Here is a 15812-nt window from a genome sequence, read left to right as displayed (position 1 = left end):
CAAACAGCCTTAAAACAAGAAAACAGGCAGGAAGAGCAGAAGGAACAGAATAGTGTGTTCCCTGCACAGGACATGATGAAAACACGCTGCACCTTTAAAGTCAATATATATTAAAACAACAAAGTCAGCAGAAAGGTTTCCACATGCTGCCTTTGAATGCATCCTCTCCAGTGGTGGAACGTAAGTGTTTTTTGAGGTACTTATACTTTAGTCCAGTATTTCTATTTGATGCTACTTTATACTTTTACTGAAGTAACCCTGCTGCCCCCCAAGCCCCCTGGGGCTCCTCTCTGCCTCTCAGCCTCAGTAAACCTGTCTCAGATTCAAACTTCATTATTTCTGCTTCAGAGCAGATCAGAGCAGGATAATGAAGTCATTCAGAGGAGAAACACATCAAGAAGTTCCCCTGACCCTGAATGCATCACGCCTCAGCCCAACATGCTCTTAATATGATGGCTATAACAGGTGAGGGGGGGGGGGGTAGTCTCTCTGAACGTGTCAGCAGAAACCCTAGGTCCAGTTAGAGGAACTCAGCACTTTATTTGAGGTGTCTGGAGTTAAAGAAGTCAAAGTTCAGGAGCCGAGTGAAACGAGGAGTTGCCGAGAGACGCAGTGAGCAAACACAGCGCCTGATATCAGCCGGGCAGAGTCCGGATCATCTGGTTCCCCTCAGTGACCTCCGGACCAGAGCCTGCTATAAATATATTTGATATCTGACGGGGAGGAGCAGGAGGAGCTGCTCATCCCCCTCTGTAGGAGTTAGTGCATGTCAACGGTTCTGCAGAGGCTCAAATCCAGAGAGTTCCTCCAGAGAGTCAGACTGACCTTTGTCTCCTCCTGTGTGCGTGTGTGTGTGTGTGTGTGTGTGTGTGTGTGTGTGTGTGTGTGTGTGTGTGTGTGTGTCAGATGATGCTGTTTGTGTTGGCGTGTGTGTTGGTGCTCTCCGGTCTCGTGCACAGCGGACCATCTCCTCACAGACTTCATGATATGCAGCGGCGCTCTGATGAACCACAGCCCGCGCTGGACCCTGAAGTGCACATGAACATCGTGAGTAAACAGGAAGTTAAAAAATATATGTTTTTACCTTTAGATTTTCTAAATAAAAGGTGAGCAGTTAAACTCTGCTCTCACTGAGAAAGAAAAGTAATGATTCACAAGTTTAACCCTCACTCAACCTGTCAGTCAGCACTCAGGGTAAACATAGCCCTCAGCTCCGCTTCACAGGCTCCTGATGCTGTAGATCAGATACAAAGGAAATGATGAGTCTTATCTCAAGTGTGTGTGTGTGTGTGTGTGTGTGTGTGTGTGTGTGTGTGTGTGTGTGTGTGTGTGTGTGTGTGTGTGTGTCAGTCTGAGATCATCAGGTACTGGGGTTATCCTGCAGAGGAGCACGAGGTTCAGACGGAGGACGGGTACATCCTGACCGTCAACAGAATCCCAGCAGGCCGCAAACACACCACAGGTACACACACACACACACACACACACACACACACACACACACACACACACACACACACACACACACACACACACACACACACACACACACACACACACACACACACACACACAAGGCAGTGTATATAGAGTATTCCTTGGGGGGCAGGGGGGGGCCCCGCGGTGTTCCTGCAGCACGGCCTGCTGGCCGCTGGCAGTAATTGGATCACGAACCTCCCGAACTCCAGCCTCGGATATGTCCTCGCCGACGCCGGCTACGATGTCTGGATCGGAAACAGCCGAGGAAACACCTGGTCCAGAAAACACCGAACACTGAGCCCGGAGAGCGAGGACTTCTGGAGGTTCAGGTACTGACCGGTTATTATAGTAACTCATTCTAACAGACAGTAAGCGCTTTATTCTGAAATGTAAACTGTGTGTGTGTGTGTGTGTGTGTGTGTGTGTGTAGTTATGATGAGATGGCTCTGAAGGATCTCCCTGCCATGGTGAACCACATCCTGAAGGTGACAGGTCAGGAGCAGATCTACTACATCGGACACTCTCAGGGAACCACCATCGGTAACACACACACACACACACACACACACACACACACACACACACACACACACACACACACACACACACACACACACACACACACACACACACACACACACACACACACACTTGTTTATTACTATCTTTAAGGTGCTTAACAAGGTTCCAATCCTGACTTCGCCTCTCTGTCTCTGATTTCCCAGCATTCATAGCGTTCTCGGCGCTGCCGGAGCTGGCCAGTAAGATCAAGATGTTTTTCGGGTTAGCTCCCGTAGCGACCGTCTCCTTCACCTCCAGCCCGATGACCAAGCTCTCCGTCATGCCTGACTTCCTCATTTGGGTACGAACCAGATGCTAACCGATGCTAACCAGATGCTAATGAGTTACCATCATACGATGTGCTAATAAAGCTACTATAAGATAACATGCTAAAGAAGCTAACATCACAGATTAAAAAAAGCGAATTACTCGAGAACTGCTGATGACTTAATATCACAGGATTGTTGACACGCTATCAGTTGTATAATTCCTCAGTGAGGATGTTAATTAGTTGATTGATTTCCTGTCCCCAGGACCTGTTTGGTAGGCGGGACTTCCTGCCTCAGAGTCACCTGATCGAGTGGTTTGCAGAACACGTGTGTGCTGAGCAGCCTCTCAGCGAGCTGTGTGGAAACCTCTTCTTCGTCCTGTGCGGCTTTGACGAGAAGAACCTCAACATGGTGCGTACAAACAACAAACACCGTTTATTAATTAAGCTAAAAATAAAACAACCACAGAGCGGAGGAGGGGTTATCAATTTAAACTACCTGTGTTTTGTTTCCAGTCTCGGACTCCAGTCTACACTGAACACTGTCCTGCCGGGACGTCAGTCATGAACATGGTCCACTGGGGCCAGGTAACCAAACACACACACACACACACACACACACACACACGCCTTCATGTACGTGTGGGGACCCTGATAAACATCATGCTTCACCAGGACCGTAAACACCTTGTTGATTTCAGGCGGTTCATCAAGGGAAGCTGATGGCCTTCGACTTTGGATCTGCAGGAAACATGAAACACTACAACCAGGTGAGACTTTGCCCCACTACACCATGAATCCTTCTCAGAGTTTAAAATTCAGCCGTCTTTGTGAAGTTAGTTGCAAAACACTGACGATCAGATGAGGTCAAAAACTGCTAGCAAGCTATTATCACATGAGCTGCTAGCAAGCATCACATTGCATCAGACTTAGTATTTCTGTAATGTTGAGTATACTGGAAAGACAAAACAACAAAACACTCACACTTCCTGTCTCTGTGGACTCTCTGTCCATCCGTCCTCAGTCCACTCCCCCTCAGTACAACGTCCAGGACATGAAGGTTCCCACCGCGCTGTTTTCAGGGGGACACGATACGCTGGCGGACCCCAAAGACGTGGCCATCCTCCTCACTCAGGTCAGGGTCTCTCATCATCATTATATACTTCAAATCAAACAACCAATTAAAATACAGAGCAGCATCTCTTTCAGGATTTCAATATTAAACATTCATTAATTAAAACAACATCCTCGTCCTGCAGGTGTCCAACCTGGTCTTCCATAAGCACATCGAACACTGGGATCACCTGGACTTCATCTGGGGTCTGGACGCTCCGGAGCAGATGTTCCCATCCATCCTGAAGCTGCTGCAGCAGGAGCTCCACTAGAGGGCGCCACTGTGAGTGTGTGAGGGGGAGTCCACATCTGCAGTGCAGTCTGGGGACCTCTGCACTTTAAACCAGCAGGTTTCAATGAGGAAAGTGTCCATAAATCTTTTGTACTTTTAACAAAATGTCTTTATTATACTTTTAATTAAGATTTTCAATTTAGGATTTTTATTCGTACCAAAGTTTTTTAACATGCAGTATTAGTGCTTTTACTTTTCACTGAAAGGTAGAAGTATCGGCCGGCACTGGGTCTTATGTTTACTGCTGATTAGCACGTTAGCTTGCTGTTGGCATGCTGTCACCTGTTTGAACACCTGTACTGTTACCTGCTGCTCAGAAAGCATCATACCGCTTTAAAGCGTCTTATAACTGCTCTCTGACCGGCAGGAAGTCACATGTTGTTATCTTATTGTTTAATTCTGAGTGCTGCCTCTTCTGTTTGAACCCCTCCGTGTTTTAAACCAGAGATGTGTTTCTTTAACATGTACTTTACACGACTCTTATTGTGAAAATCCTGCTGTCAATCAAGAGGAACCACAGCATCCAATCAGGAGCCGTGTGGTGGGAGGGGCTACACCTTTACCTTTTTTATAATTTCCATCATATTTTAATGTGTTTAACCTGAATGAAAATAAATAACAACAACAACAAACTCTTTACATGTTTTATTTGAAATTTGAGATGTATAGATTGATCTGTATGCTACATCTTATCTACAAACAGACTTAAGCATTAAATGCTTTTAATGTTTAGGTTTTATATTGAAAATGATTACCTTTAACTAGTCTTCATTTACAGATAAGATTGGCTGCTAATGAAGACAAACCCGGGGAGGCGTTTTATAAACTCTAGATGTTTTATCTCCTTAAAGTTAGTGAGTAAATCTGTCAGAAAATACGTGTTTGTTTTCCAGAATCAGTTTGTAATGTCTAAGACGAGACTTGTTAGCGCTCCTTCTTCAGCATCATCACGATCTTCTTGAACTTTAGTCTGGTGGCGACGTCCAGCGCTGTCTCTCCGTCCTGTAGGAGGAGGAGAAACAAACATGGAGGAGGAGGAGGAGGAGGAGGAGGAGGAGGAGGAGGAGGAGGAGGAGGACTGAGTGATTTGTGCCTTGGTGCGTTCAGGTAGCTACCTTGTTTTGGATGTTGGTGTCAGCGTTTCTCTCCAGCAGCAGAGGGACCAGGACCTGACTCTTCCTCAGACAGACGTAATGCAGGGCGGTGTTCCCCTTCTGCAAAAACACATAAATACTGTAAATAAAACTGTAAATAAAACACATAAATACTGTAAATAAACACATAAATACTGTAAATAGAACACATAAATACTGTAAATAGAACACATAAATACTGTAAATAGAACACATAAATACTGTAAATAAAACACATAAATACTGTAAATAAACACATAAATACTGTAAATAGAACACATAAATACTGTAAATAAACACATAAATACTGTAAATAAACACATAAATACTGTAAATAAAACTGTAAATAAACACATAAATACTGTAAATAAACACATAAATACTGTAAATAGAACACATAAATACTGTAAATAAACACATAAATACTGTAAATAAACACATAAATACTGTAAATAAAACTGTAAATAAAACACATAAATACTGTAAATAAAACTGTAAATAAAACACATAAATTACTGTAAATAAAACTGTAAATAAAACACATAAATACTGTAAATAAAACTGTAAATAAAACACATAAATACTGTAAATAAAACTGTAAATAAAACACATAAATACTGTAAATAAAACACATAAATACTGTAAATAAAACTGTAAATAGAACACATAAATACTGTAAATAGAAACACATAAATACTGTAAATAAAACTGTAAATAAAACACATAAATACTGTAAATAGAACACATAAATACTGTAAATAGAACACATAAATACTGTAAATAAACACATAAATACTGTAAATAGAACACATAAATACTGTAAATAAAACACATAAATACTGTAAATAAAACTGTAAATAAAACACATAAATACCTGTAAATAAACACATAAATACAGTAAATAGAACACATAAATACTGTAAATAAACACATAAATACTGTAAATAAAACTGTAAATAAAACACATAAATACTGTAAATAAAACTGTAAATAAAACACATAAATACTGTAAATAAAACTGTAAATAAAACACATAAATACTGTAAATAAAACTGTAAATAAAACACATAAATTACTGTAAATAAAACTGTAAATAAAACACATAAATACTGTAATAAAACACATAAATACTGTAAATAAAACTGTAAATAGAACACATAAATACTGTAAATAGAAAAAATTTTTTGGAAATAAAGTAAATAAAAAATAAATGTAAATAAAAAAAATATGTAAAAAAACTTTTAAATATGAAAAAAACACATAATATTTAAAAATAGAACCTTTAAAACGTAAATTTGGGCACTTTTACGGGTAAAAAAAACTGTATTTCCCCCAAAATCTAAAATAAACTGTTAAAAAAATCACATTTAGAAAAAAAGGGTAAAAAAAATAAATCTGTAAAAAAACCATAAAGAAAAAACGTAAATAGAAAAAATTAAGAAAAGAACACATAAAACGAAAAGAACAAAAATAGTTAAAAAGAAAACCCAAATTGTAAATAAAACCCTTTTAAAAAAAACACTAAAAACGGAAATCAAAAAAGAAAAAAAAACGGTAAAAAAACCAAATTAGAAAAGAAACATAAAAGAAATAAATAAAAAATAAAACGTAAAAAAAACGTAAAAAAACACATTAAAACTGAATTAAAAGAAAAAAAACAAAAAAATTAGAAAAAACACTTTCTGAAAAAAAACACATAAAAGAAAAAACGTAAAAGAACAATTAAACGAAAAAAACACATAAAATGAAAGAACACATTAAATTTTGAAAAGGGGAAATTTTAAAAGAACACTTTAAATTTGAAAAGCGTAAAAGAAACACATTACAGAAAGAAACAAATTTAGAAAGAACCCAAAATTACGAAAAGAACGTAAATAGAACCATTACGAAAAGGAACAAAAAAATTGAAAAAACACATAAAGAAGAACCCATTAAAGAAAAGGGGGGGTAAAAGAACACAAATTACGAAAAACACATTTAGAATTAAAAACACATAAAATGAAAAGAACACAAAAATTTGGAAAAGAACACATTAAAAGTAAAAGAAAAACATTAAAAGGAAAATTAAAAAAAAAACGTTAAAAAAAAAATTAGAAAAAAAAAATTCGAAAAGAAACTTTAAAGAAAGAACACTTACGAAAAGAAAATTAAAGAAAAACCTTTTACGAAAAAAAACATTAAAAGAAAAGCGTAAAAAGAACACATAAAAGAAAAACACATAAAAGAAAGAACACAAATTAGAAAAGAAACATTAGAAAAGAACACATTAAAGAAAAGAACACATTAAAAGAAAAAAACCAAAATTAGAAAAGAAACACTTAGAAAAGAACGAAATTAAAAAAAAACTGTAAAAAAAAAAACTAAATACGAAATAGAAAAAAAAACGTAAAAAAAAACACAAAATACGAAAAAAAGAAAACAAAATTAGAAAGAAAACGAAAATAAAAAAATAAATAAAAATAAAAGAGGAAAAAAGGGGGAAAAGTAGAAAAGAACGTTTAAAAAAAAAGGGGGAAATAAGAAAAAACTTTTTTGAAGAAAAAAAAGATAAAATACATGAGAAGAAAACAAATTAAAAAGAAACACGTTGGGACAGGGAGTTGGAAAAAAAGAGAGAAAACGAGCCCCTTTTTTTCAGGAAAAACGTTTCGATTTTGAGTGAGCAGGAGAGAGGAGAGAGAACAGGGGGTTAGGGGGAGGAGAAAAGGGCGAGTTAAGAGGGGGAGGAACAGGCGAGTTAGAGGGAGAGAGAACGGGCGGGAAAGGAGGGAGAGCAGGGCGAGTTAAGGGAGAGAAAACAGGGCGATTTAAAAGAGGAGAGAGAACAGGGCGATTTAAAAGGGAAGAAACAGGGGAGGGGGGGAGAGAGGGAGAGAACGGCGAGTTAGAGGAGAGAGAACAGGGCGGTTAAGGGGGAGAGAGGAGAGGGGGGAAAACAGGGGAGTTACAGGGAGAGAGGAGAGAGAACAGGGGGGGTTTACAGAGGAGAGAGAACGGGGGCGAGTTAGAGGGAGAGGAACAGGGCGAGTTACAGAGGGAGAAAACGGGCGGGTAGAGGGAGAGAGAACAGGGCGAGTTAAGAGGAGAGAGAACAGGGGAAAGAGGAGAGGAAAGGGGGGTTAGAGGGGGAGAGGAGAGGGGAAAACAGGGGAGTTAGAGAGGGAGAAAAACGGGCGAGTTAAAGGGAGAGGGGAAAGAGAGAAACAGGGCGGTTAAGAGGGAGAAGGGAGAAAACAGGGGAGTTAAGGGGAGAAAACGGGCGAGTTACAGAGGAGAGGGAACAGGGCGATTTTAGAGAGGAGAGAGACGGGGAGTTACAGAGGAGAGAGAACGGGCGAGTTAGAGAGGAGGAAGGAGGAGAAAAGGGCGGTTAAGGGAGAGAGGAGAGAAAACGGGGCGAGTTCAGAGGAGAGAGAACAGGGCGAGTTAGAGAGGAAAGACGGGGCGAGTTAAGAGGAGAGAGAAACGGGGAATTTAAAGAGGAGAGAGAACGGGCGAGTTAGAGAGGAGAGAGAGAGCAGGGCGGTTAAAGGGGGAGGGGGAGAGAAAGGGGAGTTAAGAGGGAGAGGAGAGGACAGGGCGGGTTAAGGGGAGGAGGGGGAAAGGGGGATTAGAGGGGGAGAGGGAGAAAGAGAAACGGGGAATTGGAGGAGAGAGAACAGGGCGAGTTAAGAGGAGAGAGAACAGGGCGAGTTAGAGAGGAGAGGAGAGAGAGGCAGGGCGAGTTAGAGAGGGGAGAGAACAGGGCGAGTTAGAGAGGAGAGAGGAGAGAGAACAGGGTGAGTTAGAGAGGAGAGAGAACAGGGCGAGTTAGAGAGGAGAGAGAGAGAGAGCAGGGCGAGTTAGAGAGGAGAGAGAACAGGGCGAGTTAGAGAGGAGAGAGGAGAGAGAGCAGGGCGAGTTAGAGAGGGGAGAGAACAGGGCGAGTTAGAGAGGAGAGAGGAGAGAGAACAGGGCGAGTTAGAGAGGGGAGAGAGGAGAGACAGCAGGGCGAGTTAGAGAGGAGAGCGAACAGGGCGAGTTACAGAGGAGAGAGAACAGGGCGAGTTAGAGAGGAGAGAGAACAGGGCGAGTTACAGAGGAGAGAGAACAGGGCGAGTTAGAGAGGAGAGAGAACAGGGCGAGTTACAGAGGAGAGAGAACAGGGCGAGTTAGAGAGGAGAGAAGGAGAGAGAACAGGGCGAGTTAGAGAGGAGAGAGGAGAGAGAACAGGGCGAGTTAGAGAGGAGAGAGAACAGGGCGAGTTAGAGAGGAGAGAGAACAGGGCGATTGTTAGAGAGGAGAGAGAACAGGGCGAGTTAGAGAGGAGAGAGAGCAGGGCGAGTTAGAGAGGAGAGAGAGAGACAGGGCGAGTTAGAGAGGAGAGAGAGACAGGGCGAGTTAGAGAGGAGAGAGGAGAGAGAGCAGGGCGAGTTAGAGAGGAGAGGAGAGAGAACAGGGCGAGTTAGAGAGGAGAGAGGAGAGAGAGCAGGGCGAGTTAGAGAGGAGAGAGGAGAGAGACAGGGCGAGTTAGAGAGGAGAGAGAACAGGGCGAGTTAGAGAGGAGAGAGAGAGAGCAGGGCGAGTTAGAGAGGGGAAGAGAAGCAGGGCGAGTTAGAGAGGAGAGAGAACAGGGTGAGTTAGAGAGGAGAGAGAACAGGGCGAGTTAGAGAGGAGAGAGAGAGAGCAGGGCGAGTTAGAGAGGAGAGAGAACAGGGCGAGTTAGAGAGGAGAGAGGAGAGAGAGCAGGGCGAGTTAGAGAGGAGAGAGAACAGGGCGAGTTAGAGAGGAGAGAGGAGAGACAGCAGGGCGAGTTAGAGAGGGAGAGAGAGAGACAGCAGGGCGAGTTAGAGAGGAGAGCGAACAGGGCGAGTTACAGAGGAGAGAGAACAGGGCGAGTTAGAGAGGAGAGGAGAGACAGCAGGGCGAGTTAGAGAGGAGGAGAGAGAACAGGGCGAGTTAGAGAGGAGAGAGGAGAGAGAACAGGGCGAGTTAGAGAGAGAGAGTGAGAGACAGCAGGGCGAGTTAGAGAGGAGAGCGAACAGGGCGAGTTACAGAGGGAGAGAGAACAGGGCGAGTTAGAGAGGAGAGAGGAGAGACAGCAGGGCGAGTTAGAGAGGAGAGAGGAGAGAGAACAGGGCGAGTTAGAGAGGAGAGAGAACAGGGCGATTTAGAGAGGAGAGAGGAGAGAGAGCAGGGCGAGTTAGAGAGGGGAGAGAACAGGGCGAGTTAGAGAGGAGAGAGAACAGGGCGAGTTAGAGAGGAGAGAGGAGAGACAGCAGGGCGAGTCAGAGAGGAGAGAGGAGAGAGAACAGGGCGAGTCAGAGAGGAGAGCGAACAGGGCGAGTTAGAGAGGAGAGACAGCAGGGCGAGTCAGAGAGGAGAGCGAACAGGGCGAGTTAGAGGAGAGAGAACAGGGCGAGTTACAGAGGAGAGAGAACAGGGCGAGTTACAGAGGAGAGAGAACAGGGCGAGTTAGAGAGGAGTGCGAACAGGGCGAGTTACAGAGGAGAGAGGAGAGAGAACAGGGCGAGTTAGAGAGGAGAGAGAAGAGGGCGAGTTAGAGAAGAGAGAGAAGAGGGCAAGTTAGAGAGGAGAGAGAACAGGGCGAGTTAGAGAGGAGAGAGAACAGGGCGAGTTACAGAGGAGAGAGGAGAGAGAACAGGGCGAGTTAGAGAGGAGAGAGAAGAGGGCGAGTTAGAGAGGAGAGAGAACAGGGCGAGTTAGAGAGGAGAGAGAACAGGGCGAGTCAGAGAGGAGAGCGAACAGGGCGAGTTACAGAGGAGAGAGAACAGGGCGAGTTAGAGAGGAGTGCGAACAGGGCGAGTTAGAGAGGAGAGACAGCAGGGCGAGTCAGAGAGGAGAGCGAACAGGGCGAGTTACAGAGGAGAGAGGAGAGAGAGCAGGGCGAGTCAGAGAGGAGAGCGAACAGGGCGAGTTACAGAGGAGAGAGAACAGGGCGAGTTAAAAGGAGTGCGAACAGGGCGAGTTACAGAGGAGAGAGAACAGGGCGAGTTACAGAGGAGAGAGAACAGGGCGAGTTAGAGAGGAGTGCGAACAGGGCGAGTTACAGAGGAGAGAGAACAGGGCGAGTTAGAGAGGAGAGAGCAGGGCGAGTTAGAGAGGAGAGAGAAGAGGGCGAGTTAGAGAGGAGAGAGAGAGAGAACAGGGCGATTTAGAGAGGAGAGAGGAGAGAGAGCAGGGCGAGTTAGAGAGGGGAGAGAACAGGGCGAGTTAGAGAGGAGAGAGGAGAGAGAGCAGGGCGAGTTAGAGAGGGGAGAGAACAGGGCGAGTTAGAGAGGAGAGAGAACAGGGCGAGTTAGAGAGGAGAGAGAGAGAGAAGCAGGGCGAGTTAGAGAGGAGAGAGAGCAGGGCGAGTTAGAGAGGGGAGAGAACAGGGCGAGTTAGAGAGGAGAGAGGAGAGAGAGCAGGGCGAGTTAGAGAGGGGACAGAACAGGGTGAGTTAGAGAGGAGAGAGAACAGGGCGAGTTAGAGAGGAGAGAGAGAGAGAGCAGGGCGAGTTAGAGAGGAGAGAGAGCAGGGCGAGTTAGAGAGGAGAGAGAGAGCAGATCCAAAGTGAAGTAAAATGAGGAGCTACTCAGATTGAACATTCAGTCCTCTCTCTCTCTCTGAAAACTCAGCTAGCATTTGTAGCATCAGGAGCTAACAGCACGTACAGACAGGAAAACCTTTGAGTTATTTCTGTGTTAGTATGAGGTCTTAATATTCACACAGAGGGGAATATCTCATGATGCTAAGCTAACTGATGCTATTTACATCACTTCAGTTTGTTGTTATTTATATAAAATCACTATTAAACATAATTTATCAAGGTTCAGTTCAGATACACCAACAGAACTGAACGTTTAGCTCTTCAGATAGCAACATGCTAACGTTAGCCTCTTCAGTTAGCAAAAGGTATTTTATGCATTTAGTGGCTGTAAATAAAAAACAAAAAGGTTGTGACCATTAACCTCAATGAGTGAGCTCAACCTGTAAGTAAACACAAAGGTTAGCACGAGGCTAAATCTGTTTCGACGTCATGTAGCTCAAAAACACACAAATGTAAAAGTACGTTAGCAGGATCGCTACGTACGTTAGCACGTTTTCAAATGCACACTCACGTAGTCGACAGCATCGATGTTCACATCGCTGCTCAGCGCCGCCTCCATCAGAGACACACTCCGCCTCTGCTTCTGTAACTACACACACACGTATATTTATTTGGATATTTATATATATATATATATAGATGACATGTACAGTGGGGAGAGCAAGTATTTGATACACTGCCGGTTTTGCAGGTTCTCCCACTTACAAAGCATGCAGAGGTCTGTCATTTGTATCATAGGTACTCTTCAGCTGTGAGAGACGGAATCTAAAACAGAAATCCAGGAAATCACATCGTATGATTTTTAAATAATTAATTAGCATTTCATTGATGACAGAAGTATTTGATACATCAGAAAAGCAGAACTTAATATCGGTACAGAAACCTTTGTTTGCAATCACAGAGAGCAGACGTTTCCTGTAGTTCTTGACCAGGTTTGCTCAAACTGCAGCAGGGATTTTGGCTCACTCCTCCATCCAGATCTTCTCCAGATCCTTCAGGTTCCGGGGCTGTCTCTGGGCAATACGGACTTTCAGCTCCCTCCAAAGATTTTCTATTGGGTTCAGGTCTGGAGACTGGTTAGGCCACTCCAGGACCTTGAGATGCTTCTTACGGAGCCACTCCTTAGTTGCCCTGGCTGTGTGTTTCGGGTCGTTGTCATGCTGGAAGACCCAGCCACGACCCATCTTCAATTCTCTCACTGAGGGAAGGAGGTTGTTGGCCAAGATCTCGCGATACATGGCCCCATCCATCCTCCCCTCAATACGCTGCAGTCGTCCTGTCCCCTTTGCAGAAAAGCATCCCCAAAGAATGATGTGTCCACCTCCATGCTTCACGGGTGGGATGGTGTTCTTGGGGTTGTACTCATCCGTGTTCTTCCTCCAAACACGGCGAGTGGAGTTTAGACCAAAAAGCTCTATTTTTGTCTCATCAGACCACATGACCTTCTCCCATTCCTCCTCTGGATCATCCAGATAGTCATTGGCAAACTTCAGACGGGCCAGGACATGCGCTGGCTTGAGCAGGGGGACCTTGCGTGCGCTGCAGGATTTTAATCCATGACGGCGTAGTGTGTTACTGATGGCTTTCTTTGAGACTGTGGTCCCAGCTCTCTTCAGGTCATTGACCAGGTCCTGCCGTGTAGTTCTGGGCTGATCCCTCACCTTCCTCATGATCATTGATGCCCCACGAGGTGAGATCTTGCATGGAGCCCCAGACCGAGGGAGATTGACCGTCATCTTGAACTTCTTCCATTTTCTAATAACTGCACCAACAGTTGTTGCCTTCTCACCGAGCTGCTTGCCTACTGTCCTGTAGCCCATCCCAGCCTTGTGCAGGTCTACATTTGTATCCCTGATGTCCTTACACAGCTCTCTGGACTTGGCCATTGTGGAGAGGTGGGAGTCTGTTTGATTGAGTGTGTGGACAGGTGTCTTTTATACAGGTAAGGAGTTCAAACAGGTGCAGTTAATACAGGTAATGAGTGGAGAACAGGAGGGCTTCTGAAAGAAACACTAACAGGTCTGTGAGAGCTGGAATTCTTACTGGTTGGTAGGTGATCAAATACTTCTGTCAGCAATAAAATGCAAATGAATTATTTAAAAATCATACGATGTGATTTTCTGGATTCCGTCTCTCACAGTTGAAGAGTACCTATGATACAAATGACAGACCTCTGCATGCTCTGTAAGTGGGAAAACCTGCAAGATCGGCAGTGTATCAAATACTTGTTCTCCCCACTGTACATATCATATCATGTATATATATACATGATATATATATATACATGATATATATATATATATATATATATATATATCATGTATATATATATATATATATATATATATATACAATATGTGTGTAAATCTGTGAGTACCAGGAGGAAGTATCCCAGCAGCAGAATGGGCATCAGAATGGCGATGAGGAGATAATCCACCATCGAGAAAGTCCTCTTCGAGACGTAGTGAAGACACGTCCTCTGTTTCTGAGACACACACACACACACAAACACACTTTAGTTTCCATCTCATCATAAAGTCATGATTGTGGCTACTCATCGTCAGCCGGACTCACCTGATTGGTCAGCTGGGCGTCCGCCCCGTTGTCGAGCAGATACTGGACGACCCTAAGGTTGCCACGGCGGCAGGCGGCGATGAGGGGCGTGTCTCCGCTGATTGGTTCCTGGACGTTGAGCTGGGCGGGGTCTTCTCTGAGGACGGTGTACAGACGCTGCACGTCTCCGGAGGACGCCCAGCGGCACGCCGGCTGAAGAGGGACAATATAAATATGACATCACTATGTAACACTCGCGCTCCTATTGGCTAGCGCTCCAACACATTGTTTATGACAGGCTAGGGGAAGGGACATCTCGAAGCAATGCCGGAGGGCTAACCAATCAGTGAGGAGCCAGGTGTCCGGCTGGCGCTCTATGAGCTTCCCTGGCCATCAGAGGAACTGCAGCTGCTGTGTGTCAGTCAGGAGGGTATTTACTGAGTGCGCATGAAGTGTGTTCATGGCGCCACATTATCTACACACACTTTGCATGTAGAGAGAGAGACACACACACACACGCACGCGTGCGCACACACACATTATCAGTCTTCAAACACATTGAATAAACCAGTTAGACCAGTTCTGTTCTATAACTGGGAACAAACATATATACACACACACACACACACTTGCAAAACTAGCATTCGCTATAAACACTATGATACTTGCACCGGAGAGCTGTTTTCAGTCTGTCAGTGTATATTGTGTCTGTTCTACCAAAGAAACGAGAAAAGATCTAACCCTAACATCAGCACCACATGAGGCCAGCCTCTTGCAAAAATAATTCACAATATTATTCTCTGTTTTCACTGTATTTTATATAATGTGTGTGTGTGTGTGTGTGTGTGTGTGTGGGGGGGGGGGGGGGTCAGTTTTTGACTGATGGCGTCACCAGGTAAACGGTCTCACCTGTCGGCTGAACGTCTTCACTGACCGGATGTTACCTACGATAAAACACGGTGATAAATCAAGTAATAAAATCGGATTAAAGTTTGTTTTCTTACCTGAGAATAAACCAGCCCCATGCTGAACTCACCTGGTGTTAACTCAAAGACAACACACACTTCCGGTCCAGCATTTCAAAATAAAACCCCAGAGGAAGCGAGAAGGAGCTCTCTTCCTCTTGTTCACTAAATATACATTTGACTAAATATTGATTTTATATTGAAATGTATTTTATTAAAAAAACATCTTACATAAACAATGTATGCAGTAAATACTATATAAAATAACTACCAGTGAATTCTTTTTTTAAATAGATTTTGATTGTGGTCATTTTTAGCATTTAATTTAGATCTTATATAATAAATCTGAGCACTACATGTTTTAACTTTTGCCCTAAATATGATCTGTACTTGTTTCAGTTTTATAAAATTACACTTAATATAGATTAATTATATGCTACATTTCTTGTGTATTTATTTCAGTATATTGTGTTTCTTTAATTACATCTGTATTTGTGATTTATAATAAATCAGGGTCCAGCAGATGGAGACGTTTCATCAGAAAAATAAAAAGATTTTAGTTTTGTATTATTCATTTTTTTAAAAAAATCCCGAGATAAAATTCTTTTAACATTTTTTAAGTTTAAAATATTTTTTATTTTTTTTTTATATTAAATTTTTATAATTTTAATCGCTTTTTTTTTAAAATAAAAAATTTTTTTTTTTTAAAATTTTTTTTTTTTTGTTTTTTTTTTTTTTTTTTTTTTTTAATTTTTTTTTCCCCCCTTTTAAATGGGGGTTTCAAAAAAAACCCGGGTTTTTAAAATTTTTTACCCTTTTTTTTTTTAAAAATTTTTAAAAAATTCTTTTTTTTCTT

The 15812-nt window shown here is 43.0% G+C and overlaps 2 protein-coding genes across 2 annotated transcripts in view; one reads left to right on the top strand and one right to left on the bottom strand.

Moving 5' to 3' along the window:
* Positions 1-4345, top strand: part of lipf (lipase, gastric) — a 5138-nt gene extending 793 nt beyond the window's left edge. The window contains exons 2-11 of the mRNA XM_063893278.1: positions 907-1047; positions 1351-1462; positions 1610-1808; positions 1910-2019; positions 2205-2341; positions 2574-2720; positions 2825-2896; positions 3010-3078; positions 3333-3443; positions 3568-4345. Of these exons, the coding sequence (XP_063749348.1) occupies positions 907-1047; positions 1351-1462; positions 1610-1808; positions 1910-2019; positions 2205-2341; positions 2574-2720; positions 2825-2896; positions 3010-3078; positions 3333-3443; positions 3568-3693 (1224 nt within the window). The 3' untranslated portion in view covers positions 3694-4345. The remainder of the gene's footprint in view (positions 1-906; positions 1048-1350; positions 1463-1609; positions 1809-1909; positions 2020-2204; positions 2342-2573; positions 2721-2824; positions 2897-3009; positions 3079-3332; positions 3444-3567) is intronic.
* ankrd22 (ankyrin repeat domain 22) lies at positions 4344-15084 on the bottom strand. The gene is made up of 6 exons (XM_063893280.1): positions 14996-15084; positions 14013-14204; positions 13816-13923; positions 11950-12027; positions 4829-4927; positions 4344-4715 (listed from the first exon to the last, which is right to left on the bottom strand). The coding sequence occupies exons 1-6, from the start codon at positions 15014-15016 to the stop codon at positions 4638-4640; spliced, it is 576 nt and encodes a 191-aa protein (XP_063749350.1). The 5' UTR covers positions 15017-15084; the 3' UTR covers positions 4344-4637.
* Between the last annotated feature and the right edge of the window lie 728 nt (positions 15085-15812).

Source organism: Eleginops maclovinus, chromosome 10 (assembly GCF_036324505.1).
Source record: "Eleginops maclovinus isolate JMC-PN-2008 ecotype Puerto Natales chromosome 10, JC_Emac_rtc_rv5, whole genome shotgun sequence".
Lineage (NCBI taxonomy): Eukaryota > Metazoa > Chordata > Actinopteri > Perciformes > Eleginopidae > Eleginops > Eleginops maclovinus.
This window is presented reverse-complemented; position numbering and strand designations above follow the sequence as displayed.